Source organism: Protopterus annectens, chromosome 13.part0, assembly GCF_019279795.1.
Source record: "Protopterus annectens isolate FY-2018-M chromosome 13.part0, PAN1.0, whole genome shotgun sequence".
NCBI lineage: Eukaryota > Metazoa > Chordata > Ceratodontiformes > Protopteridae > Protopterus > Protopterus annectens.
In genome coordinates this window covers 855,846,396-855,859,145 of record NC_056747.1, presented here as the reverse complement: position 1 = coordinate 855,859,145, position 12,750 = coordinate 855,846,396, and the positions used below count along the sequence as shown (strand labels likewise).

At 35.4% G+C, this 12,750-nt stretch overlaps 1 protein-coding gene across 1 annotated transcript in view; it reads right to left on the bottom strand.

Moving 5' to 3' along the window:
• Positions 1-12,750, bottom strand: part of AATF (apoptosis antagonizing transcription factor) — a 1,387,092-nt gene that overhangs the window by 322,304 nt on the left and 1,052,038 nt on the right. The window contains exon 11 of the mRNA XM_044054573.1: positions 10,644-10,715. Coding sequence (XP_043910508.1) covers positions 10,644-10,715 — 72 coding nt within the window. The remainder of the gene's footprint in view (positions 1-10,643; positions 10,716-12,750) is intronic.

Genomic DNA, 12,750 nt, shown 5'->3' with positions numbered 1-12,750 from the left:
TAGGAATATAGTAAAGATTAGTTTAGATGTTTTCTGTATTTATTTGAGACTGTCCTGCAATGTTGTTTTAAATATTTCCTGTGATTTTGAACTCTGATGTAACTGAATAAATATTTAGTGTTGTCTTGTTCTTTTATTATGTATTATTAAATATATTTAAACCTATCTTTGTGGCTGATATTTGTGAAACATATTTAAGCTCTGAGAGTACTTTTATATGTATCTGGGGACACTGTACAGGACATTCCTAAATAGCCTTGCTCTTAGACTACTATTTGGATTATAAGTAACATTACAAAGTAGGATTGGACACCCTTTGTTAAGGGCCTTAGAGTAGCCGATAAAGAGTTGGCTGGTGGCAGCTAGAACTACCTTATAGTCTGGGCAGAACGGGGCATAACTAGTAAACCTGTGTTAGCCTTTCCCAGGTGTGTGTGTTTGTATATAAATCAAATCTCAAAGTGTGCATGTGTGAGCTACTTGGGCAGGGACACGAAGCACTGCTGGAAGTTTTGGCTTGGCCACTCAGCTGAGATCTCAACCCTATAGCTGTGCCAGTGGGGAGTCTTATTGGTTATCTGGAGAAAGAGTGAGAAACCAGCCCCAGGCTGACTATGAATTCTGTGTGCTCTTAAGGGAAATTGCACGTTACTGTGTGCGTACTTAGCCTCCCAGTGTGCATGTTCCCCACTGTTGCCAGTGGTGAAGATTGAGGCTCCTTGATTACTGGACCAGTGCAGGAGCGTCACCTGCTCGTATATTCTGTTAACTAATTTTCTCTTCTTTTACCCACGTAGTATGTCTGAAGTTGCTTACACACAGCTAAATATACCAAATCTCTTTGTTTTGCAATTTTCCCTTACAAAAGTAACTTCAGTGTTGCAATAATTTTTCAAAATTATATTTTCCTGACTTATGATGCAAGAACAAAAATTAAATCTCCCACATTTCGTTGTACCAAAGTGCGTCTCCACCCTGTCATTCTCCAGTATTTTTAATGTTACTGTCTACTTTGTAAACAAAGCGGGGTCTTTGTCCTGCTGTTTGAAACACATCATCATCTCTTTTCAATATAGGCCAGTTAATTATAATGTCTTTTACAAACATGTGCCATTATATTTGATTGTCATCATGTTGTGAAAATAAAGAGTATTACTGTTGTGTGAAACACAAAAAGCTGAACTTGCATTAGCATTTCCTAGGAGTGGTGTACATTTAATCCCCCTTCCCTTAACCTCATCATAAACATTAGATAATAAGTCTTATGGGTATCCTCTCTCTAAAAACATACATTTCATTCTTTCCAGTTCTTCAAAAAACAAGTTGTCATTGGATACCATCCTGTCTGCTCTTAAAAAACTGGATTTAATCAGGTTCCTTTTACAATGTAGTGGGCGTGAACTATTACAGTGAAGATATGAGTTGTAAAAAGTGCTCTTTCTGTAAACAGAGGAAATACAACTTTTGTTTACCACTCTTAAATGAACATCAAGATAATGTGAAGTTTGGAATGAGTGTTTTGTGTAAATCTAAGAAATGAAGTAGTGCCAGAGATGTATTTTACAAACGATTCCAGTTCTTTAACATTTTTTCCTGCCAAATAATAAAAATGTCATCCAGCAATGTACCATAAAACATCCACAGGAGGGAAATGGAGCTTGGAACACAAAACATCTTTCCCAGGTGAGCATAACTAGGTTAGCAAAAATGGGGATACAAGCTGGCCCCGTGGCCACTCCTTTCACCTGCCTGTACAACTCACCTTCAAAGTATAGGAAATTATTCAGTAGAACTAATACAATAAGTTCAACCAACAATCTTACTTCCCTGTGTTCTAAGGATTCTATTTGTAAAAGTTCATCTTGAAAAAAAGGGAATGTCTCTAGCCTTGGGGAATACTTGTAGAAATGACGTCAATGGTAACAAAACTACAGTTTTCAGTCAAAACAAAATTGGTTAACTTCCCCAAAAAATCCCAGGAGTCCTTTAAAATATGTTTGGTACCTTCCAACATGTTCTTGAGTTTCCTGTCAATATATACTGCCAGAGGGTACGTCTTGGAGCCTTGGGCAGAAACAATCTGTAATGGGGGTCCTGAGTGGTCTTGCGTGTTTTGGGAATGCCAAATGGGGTTATTAGATTTTTACATACCTGAACTGTATACAGGAGCTCAACTCAGAAAAGCATCTCTAAAAAAGTCTTTATTTTTTACTTTACACAGTTGGTGTTTATGCATACCTCTCAACTGTCTCTATTTTGGAGGAACATTCTTCTTTTCAGGCCTAATTTACACCTGCACAGGATGTTCCTATTTTTGGCGGTATGTCTCCATTTCCAGGCTTGGTTTACTCCTCCATACAATTTTCAGAAGCCCCTTGTCACAAATAGTTTTTGAAACTGTTTAGTATACAGAAAACCACACTACATGATCAGCAGACTAGTGGCAACAATAACTTTAAGAAAGAACACACTCATGTAACACTTCCCTTATTCTAAGGCAAAAATGTGTGGTATAATTTTACAATACAGTTTGATAAAGTCTACGGAATTTACACTGTTTCTTTGATACTGTACTTATATTTTACTATCAAGTTTGTTGAGCTGCCTTGGTTTTTAAAAGTATACTTCTGAGAAGTATCCAAACTTTTTACTGGAATTATGTGCTATTCCCTATTCAAATTTTTGGACTAATTGGATGTCCAGATTTTTGGCTGGATGTACCCACTTTTTATTGGCCTTTGTTCCTCTGTTCAATGTCTGCAAGTTAAGAGGTCTGTGTTAATGTACTAATATACTTTTTTCTTTATGTACTGAAGAGTGCTGTTCAGTACTTTTGGTGAAAGCAGTAACATTCCAGTATTTTGATTTTCCCATGTATGCTTGTCAGACGGAGTTTTGCCATTGGTACAAAAGAATTTATTACGGCTACACAGCCATCCCTGACCAAGTAGCACTTATGTTGTGGCATAGCAATTAGCTCTCAATGCATTTTCCCATTGATATACTGACCATGATAAGTCAGTGAGCTTCATGCAATATTACTGAGTTGATGCTTTTGTCGCTTTAACCAGTCAGATTTCAGCATTTACATGGGCCATTTTATAATTCTCTTTAGATAATAATCAATTCATAGAGTCCCACATCAATACATTTTAAAACAAAAAAATGTATACTTATTTTGTGGTAAGGTTTCTGGAGATCAGCATAAACTGTCCCTTTAAGGGCATCATAAATTACACTGCAAACAAGAGAGGAAGATAAGCACAGCATGAAAACAATACAAAAAGCTTAATGACAAAGGCAAAAGTGCCCAGAATACGAAACCCAGACAAAGGCCTAACTAGCCTGAACCTTGCAAGGTCCATCAGCTACTGGACCTCTGCACTACTTTCACATCTGAGTTTGCAGTGAATGTATTTAAATTCAGTAAAAAACTGAGAATAACAGCAATCTGCAACTTTAAACTGCATTTGAAAGTGCTAGTTTATTGTCTAGATATCAACTCTGTTTTCAAAAATCACTAATTTGCCCTTGTCTGAGATATTTTAAAAGACTTAAGAAGCAGGGAGAGAGAGAGGGGCATCCTGCAAAAATGTTATCAAAGTCACTAACTAGATAAAAAAATTACAATATTGCATTTTCACAATTTTGCAAGCATACTGTTCAAAGAGGTAGATGGGTAGTGCTACTTAGAGAAAACTGTACAGCTATACTCTAAACAGAAGTGTTTGTGAAAGTAAAAGAGCAATAATTTTACACAAGGGATCTCTGGTATCTTTAAGGGTGGTAAAATAGAAGGAAAGCCCACACTTGCATTAGTACACGGACTGCAAGGTATGGATGGGAATACATTTGAAACAATGCCTCCAACATGGAGGGTTTCCAACCTTGATCAAAAAAGCAGGCATTTAAGTACAGCCTCTAAAAACAAAAAGATGGAAAATAGCAACAGTTTCCATCGCAATAGGTACAAAACTGTAGCTTCCACCTAAGCCAGATGTACACTTCTGAAGTTTGCAGGTAACACCGGAGTGTAACAAATACAAAAATATTATAACTAACACTAAAATGCATTATATTTCAAAAGTTCAATAGTCATTCAACTCTATCACGGCATCATCAAGGCCTAACAACACTGAAGCTGCAGGAAGAACTTGTATTCCTCGTTCTAAGATGCCAGCATCACAGAAGTGAAAACTGGTCAAGTAAAATGAAGTGAATGATCATTAATTATGAATTTAGAAGACATAAAACACAAACTCAATCTTCAAAATCTTACTAAGACACTAAAAATGGTATCCTGCTACTGCAGGGATTGTATTCTTTTACTGTAACTTTATACACACAGGCGAAACATTTTATTAGAAATGCTCTATCCACAAAGGCTGAGATGTAAAGCTAATGAATATTAATTCCAAGTAAACAAGATCATTATCTTAACAATCCATGCATTTTCGTTTTGAGGAAATTAAAAGGAACAGTTGAGCCAGTCTAATTTTCTGCCTACCTTCCACAAAATTAAACCGAATGCCAAAAGCCAAGATTAATAAATTTGTTATAGAACTAATGTGTAGTCGGACAGTCGACAGCCAATTATGAACTTAGCCTGAGAGCAAATGCCTTCAGAATAAAACAAAAACCCATGAAATGTTTCCTAGTGTAACATCCAACCAGGCAGAAGAGAAAATTACTGATGAGCACAAGGTACAATGCAACCTTCTCTCCCAGCAGCAAGCATTCAGGAGAAGCTAGCAAACACAAAGGGAGTTTCTGACTACAAAACATTCATAAACCACTAATAAAAATGAGAACGCAGAAGTTGAAATTAACTGTAAGAATTTACATTTCAAAATTAAAAAAAAAAAAACATGTTTTTACATCTAAAGCAATTACACTAGACTACATATTGGAATAAGTTATTCAATTTCTCAAGACTGTACAATAGGAAATAAATGAAAAACACCTAGAAGATTAATACAAAACATTATGTCCCAGTCTAGCAAATGGTATGAATTGCAGTACTGGTCTTCCATGTCTGAACCCTCCCCAAGCAGGAACACACATATGAAGATATACATTTATCTAAAAGACACACACACACACACAATGATGAGTTTTTACCATAAATGCCTGGTGCTTTTTTCACAGCTTTTGCCAAAAGCCCTGAGCTTTGTCTGAACACACAGGCAATGAGTACAGATCCAACAGTGGAAAGCAGACATTCTTTTGACCTGAAATCTGAAAAAGTGAGGAGGTGCACATCAAAAAAATCTGCATGATATTCAATTCAAAATACCCTTGAAGGTATGACAGCTTAAACGTATATGAAAATTTTGAATTAAACTGCCATTTTATACTAAAAGTCATAGAGGTACTTTCCAAATAAGCACAATCTTTGGTACATGGTTTTTATCCTCTTATTCAAAAAAGCAAGAGCCAGCAAAACAGTGACAGTAAGATTTATTGTAGTAACATAAGGAGAACAAAAAGACCGGTTTCGGCTGAAAAATTATTAAGCCTTCATCAGTGTAAGGAAAGCTTAATAATTTTTCAGCCGAAACCGGTCTGTTTGTTCTCCTTATGTTACTACAATAAATCTTACTATCACTATTTTGCTGGCTCTTGCTTTTTTGAATTATACCAAGGACTTTTGGAGCTGTGTAGCTACCATACTTGCATGGTATTTCCACTTTTATCCTCTTAGCTCGTCAATCATACACTAGAAACAGATTGGGCTATTAAATGTAACTGCATAGCTTAACTCGGACTTGGAACATAATGAAGGCTGCACCACTGCTCTTCTCACGGTTTACTATGGTTTGTGCGAATGACATTACGTCAGCAGCACTGCTGCCGAAAATCAGAATGTTGTGCACAAAACATTAATGGATAGGATAGTCGAACACACTTATGCGAATGCTGTAGTGCATTCGCATAAGTGTATTCGACTATCTACACGGAGATTGCAGTACAGTGGGGATTAGAAATTCATCCATATCACCACTGTAGTGCGATCTCGGATTTAGAATATATTAGTAGGGGGGCTGTGGGGGGTGCAGGGGGGTTTGCCCCCTTGCAAAAATGTGATTTGTCATATAGGAGTCTGATTTACATCAGCTCCTATATGGCTATCACATGATGGTTTCGGCCATAATGTTGATTCAAATGTCTCGATCATTTGGGTCAACATTGTGGCACGTCGGAATGTGTGTTTTCAGGTTTACTAATCGTTGTTTAGAACGGCAAATGTTTTGTCATTCGAACAAACAATAGTAAACCTCTTCTCACATGTAAATCTTTCAGCTGACATACCTATCAACTTCTTTGCTCAAGAACTCTGGACAAAGCAAAAAATGATGGGACACAAAAGCCCATAATTGAGGACAATTTTTTAAATATTACTCTAACTCACTTAAAAGTTTAAAAGAATGACAGGTTTTGTATCAACATGCATTTTCCGAACAAGAAGTATGAAATATTAATGTCTTGCATTACTAGCTGTAGTCCTCAGTGAAAAATCAAAACTGTATGAGGGCAACGCCAAAAATACGACACAAAAATCATGGCTTTTCTCTTCACAACTCCACTTGAATGAGGTCTTGCATGAACCAGTTGGACTGTCCCAGTAACCAAATGAAAATAAATAAAAAGAAATCAGGTTGAGTGGTACACAGTATACCCAACTGCAAATGTAAACAAACCATCTCTTGTGCTGTTTAAACAGTATCATTCTTCCTACATTTCTCAAACCCTGAACACCCGCGCATAGGTTACAAAAAAAAATTAAATAAATAAAACCCAAACTCCAAGATGATTTTAAAATTCAACTGCCTAATGTGCTGGGAACTACTGGCAGTTCAAACTGCCAGTACTAGCTCTAGAATGAATGCACATCTCCTGGTGTTTTGATTTGACCATGTAAAGCTCTAAGAATTCTCCCTCTCGCTGGCTCTACAACTGAACCAATGAAGGAGCAGAAATCAGAGCTGTGTAAGGTCAGACTGGAACAGAGGAGTAGACAAAGATTGTGACATCACAACTAGATCACTCTGTCAAACACAGGGCAGTTAAGCTGGGCCTGACAACACATGCGCAGGGTTTCCCTAATGAAGCCCAACTCACCACAACAAAGCTGTTTGGGTTCTCATTGTTTTACATTTTTGCTTCTAATGTTGTGTTCACATCTGCTGTACATTACTACTTGTGGATGGATAATGTCCTATATAACTACTTTTGATTTGCTTTTCAAGCAAGCAATTATGCCTGACAGGTGTGTGTTAATGTGTAATTAATGCGGCGGAGGGCCTCTACACCCCCTGGAAGGGCATTAATTACACATTACAACACACCCTGGAGGGCATTATCGCGCTTAGAGAATGGACTATCTGTAAAATTGTTGTGTTTAACTTGCTTATTTATTTTTTTAGGTACTATATTATTTTTTTTACAGATTTTTTAATGTAAAATAGTTCCTCCGCCTAATATTTCAAACTTGCTGTAGTATATGTTAATGGGGCTGGAGGAAGCATTTTACATCAAACATATATAAAAATAATAAGCAAGTGAGAGACAACAATTTTACATACAGCCCATTCTCTCTCCCATAACACGTACACAATATATTCTGCTTTCACACACATACTTATAAACACAGTCTCCTCTGCTTTAATACATGCATTCACTCACACAAGATCGCTGTCACTATCTCACACACACAGTCTCTCTGCTTTCATGCACACATGCAGACAGAAACACACACTTTTCTATTTCGTTCGATCGATTGTTCTCTCTTATTCACATACGCTGTCACACACATGCTTTATTTAAATTTTTTTCTTTTTTTATTTTACACTCGCTAAACAGCAAAAGCGCTGCTTAGCGAGTGTAAAATAACAGCTCACTCTCAACTTTCACTGACATGCACGCATACACTCAAACAGACAAACACACACACACACCTTTTTTTTACGTTGTCTTCTTTTGTTATATTTTACACTCGATAAACAAAAAATTCTGCTTAGCAAGCGTAAAATAATGGTGGCCGTTCCATTTTCTGAGTCCAAGCTCCACAGCAGCTTGCTATGCCACCGTGAAGTGGCAGACTCATTTTTTGGTGGGCATTACTTGTACATTAATACTCTACTGGAGAACACTTAATTTCCAATCAGGGTACTGATGTACAGTAAGCCCATTCTGTAACACTGAATAAACAACCTTTCTAACTACATCTCCCTGCGTTGAAAGCTGTAGATGAAGATCACAAATGAATGCAAAAGAGAACACACTGCACTCCGAATGCTGGTAGCACTGCAGTTTTATGCCTCTATTCACTAACAGAGCAAAAGCAGGAGTTACAGAAAATTATTCTGAAACCAAGTGATGTCCCACCGTGTTTGAAAGCCATTGTGCATTACAATTTACTATATGTTTTTGTGTGAAATTTACTTCAAATTGTGTCCCTGTGCTTGGTTGTAATCTGAAGCTACTAAGCCCCTGCCATACTTGGTTCAGGTGACTCTCGGGAAAACGAGGGCCATCTGAGAACCTAAAATGCTCATATTTCCTATTACCTTGAAGGGTCTTCAGCACCTGTTATATCTTTCATCTATTAAACACTGATGGAGTATCTGCACGCATTAAGTGGAGTATACAAATATAAAAGCAATTACTGTAATAAGGGTAAATGCTTACCATACTAAACCACAATGAATAAAAGGCTGTTACAGTTCTGGGGTACTAGGAGACCTAATCATCCCACTTAAAGGGTAATGTACAGCACGCCCTAATGGAACTTCATTAATGCAGAAGTCTGAGTAAAATAATGCAATAGAAAATGCTACATAATGTTCAAAAGTGAACATATAAAAATGTGGGCAAATTGGCAGGTTGCCCAAACATCTAATACATGGAAAGAGCAGTCATTTAATTTTCTAAAGTAAAATCTTAAGTTTTTTATGAGCATAAAGAAATTTTTACAAGACTTTCCAACTCAGTGTTTCTGGTGTGAACCTATTAAAAAAGTACAGGAAGATATAACATTGTTTAGATCCCTGTAAAGCACTCACATTAATATCACAATAACATGTTTAGGTCTTCACCAAGTACTCTACAGCCTACGTATTCATATAAAAATCTGCTGTCAGACTGAATCTAAATTCCACAAATTGCAAATGAAGAATGCATAACCCTAAGAAAAGTATTTAGCCTCTCTATGTGTCCTTTTCACTTTTTGGAACAGGTGGACTATCCCCGATTAGAAGCAAACCAAGGAAAAATAAAAATGTAAATTACATTGCTAAAATACACATACCCACATAACATACACTGCACACTTTACACTGACTGAAACACATTTGATCAACATGTATTAAAACACACACACAGATGTTTTGTGACAGATATTCAACATAATCACTGATGCTAATTCTGCACATACACAGATTACATATACTACAATCCACTCTGCTACTGTATGGTAATTATATTTGTTACTGCTTTTAAAAGTACAGTGACAATACTTATTACAAGGATTACTACTGTACAGGGTTAAGTCTGCTTGTGTTCCTTTCATTTTTTTTTAATTCATGTTATTTCGACTGCACACTGTATTGTTAGCTGCTGTTTTTCTCCTTGAGCCTCTAAAAATAGGCTTCAACACAGTTGGACAACCTGGTAAAGAAAGCATAAAATAAAGAAATAACTACATAAAAAGTTTCCCAAGTGGTGTGCCCCATGCCATCCCACAACCCACCTAATACAGTGTTACCCTGATGCTGTGGCACTTTTGGGTAGGATAAACATATCATTGCAACAGTGTATAAATCAAAAAACAACTGCTTAGCTTTGCTATAAAACCCACAGAGACAGAAAAAATGTCACACAGCCAGAGGCAGTATTTCAAAACAGATTTTTACAAAATAGAATGTCTGAATTGTTCAGACCATTTCTTTTATGAAATGCTCCATCATTTAACATACAGCTACTGAACAGTTTTTCATTTCTTGCACCTGCCCTGTGTGTGTACAATTCTCCTTTGCATTCCACCAATTCCAAATGCCAATGAACAATTTAGAAAATCTTGGTCAAAACACTTTATTTTTCTTCTGCACCACGCTGTACCTGAAGAAAACAGACCCAGTGAAAACTGGAAATGTTAAGACCATTTCCTTTGATTCCCTGTCCTTTATGGCACTGAAAAACAGACTAGCAAAAGTCGACAAGAAAACCAATATTTTCACTTTTTGTCATTTTAAGAATGAATATAATTTAGTACAGCTTTTGATCGTAGGAATTAAATGTACAAAAATGTCTGCATATACTGCATCTCACTTGTTACCAGTTTCTTCAATGACATTCAGCAACAATGTTGGCTGCTAACCTGATGAATTAATAACTAATTTTATTTATCATTTTAATGCTGTGAAGAACAAGATTCTTTCAATATATCTCACAGTGTTAAAATAATTACTGGAGGAAAGGATCTAGCCAGTTCTCGGTGTGACACGTGGCTAAGGCTTTTGCTTTGCTGCCAGTGACAAATGGCGATCTGATACACAAGATGGAGAGTGTGACAGGTTGAAGAACAGGTCAATATCACAGTGTCATGAAAGCCATTTGATGAACGTAATTAATTTATTACTTACCTAGCATCATCATTCATTGTACTGTGGTCAACAGGGGCCATAAAGCTTACTAGCTTGCTATGGACATGATACCTACAAAACAAAATGACCTGGTCAATTTGTACATGATTACAATGTACCAACATAATTATAAAATGTGGCACCAGAACTATCAAACTATCAGCTATCAGATAAGTTAACTATCAGCTCAGCAAAGCAAGAGTAGGTTCACGGTTCATTCTACTATGTCTACAGAGATAAAACTTTTCTTATTTAATAGGCTTAATAAGTATCTCTACTACCTTTAACTTTTTATTGTGAAAAGTAGCTACATTGAAAAATGAGTCCAGGGAAACCAAATGAACTTACATTAGTACTTCAGAACAGTTATACGTCAACAAAATCAAAGCAACAGCACGAAAAATTTTGTACCCTCAGCTCTACATCAACTAAGTCAACACAGTGACATTGTGATTGAATTCTGTGCAATTCTGTGTTAAATCTTTACTTAGAATAAACATAGATTTTTAATAACTGGTAAGGACTGCTAATACCACTGACTTCCCGTGTTCCTACATACTAGAAAGGCTGTAGATCATAATTAATCATGACTGGTTTCTTTCTCACCTCTCTTAATAAATGCCTATGTCTGTTCCATGCACTAGTGCATTCTGTCACAATGTTCTACTATTTCGATTTCATTTATAACCCATAGTAGAACACTGCTTACAGTGGACCTTTTTTAAGTTTAGCACATTCAGCATGTGCTATTTCAAGTTGAACAAATATTCATACATAAATATCTGTATTATATGTATATGTGAGCACGTATGTATATAAAAGTACACACACACATACATATATATATCTATATCCACGCACACACACAAAAAAATATATATATATATATATATAAAATTGTGTAGATCAATGCACGTACATACACTTGGTGAGCTATGCATATACCACAAATCTCTCTATATGTGTGTGTGAATAAATTATACACACATACACCTCTTTACATGTATGTTTATGTATATCTGTGTGTGTGGAGATAGACATATTTACACACACTTGCATACACAAACAGATGCTTGTGATGTGTGTATAGGTCTACATATTTCTAACTGTGTGTCTCATATATATATATATATATATATATATATATATTTTTGGGAAAAATTTGAAAAAACCCTACAAAAAACAAAATGCCCCTTTTTTTTGGTTTTTCCAATTTTTTTTTGAAAAACAATTAAAAATTAAACCAAATGTTACCCAAACATTAATTAAAAAAAAAAAATTTTAAAATTTGTGGAAAAACCAAAGGAAACTTTTTTTAAAAAAAAAAATTTTTTTAAACCCCCCCCCCCCCCCCCCCCCCCCCCCCCCCCCCCCCCCCCCCCCCTGTCTGTCTCCTCCCCCCCCCCCCCCCCCCCCCCCCCCCCCCCCACCCCCCCCCCCCCCCCCCCCCCCCCCCCCAAAAAAAAAAAAATAACCCCGCCAACAAAAAAAAAAAACAAAATCTACAAAAAAAAAAAAAAAAAAAAAAAAAAAAAAAAAAAAAAAAAAAAAAAAAAAAAAAAAAAAAAAAAAAAAAAAAAAAAAAAAAAAAAAAAAAAAAAAAAAAAAAAAAAAAAAAAAAAAAAAGAAAAAAAACAAAAAAAAAAAAAAAAAAAAAAAAAAAAAAAAAAAAAAAAAAAAAAAAGAAAAAAAAAAAAAAACAAAAAAAAAAAAAAAAAAAAAAAAAAAAAAAAAAAAAAAATATCAAAAAAACACACCACAAAACAAAATATTATTATTTATATTTACAAATAAAATTTTTTATTTAAAAACCCAAAAAACCACACCAACAAAAATATAATTAAAATATAAAACCAAAAACTTACATTATATTAAAATTATATAACAAAATCAAACAACACAAAAAAATTTTTATATTACAAAACAAAAACACATAATTTATTAATTTTCCCAAACCAAACTTTATTAAATAAACATAATTTTAATAATTAACCAAACCACTATTTTTTAATATAAAACTTAATATAATTAACAACCCCACCCCTTAATAAATTATTCCCACACACACCACAACACACATTTATTTATAAATATAAACACCACAACC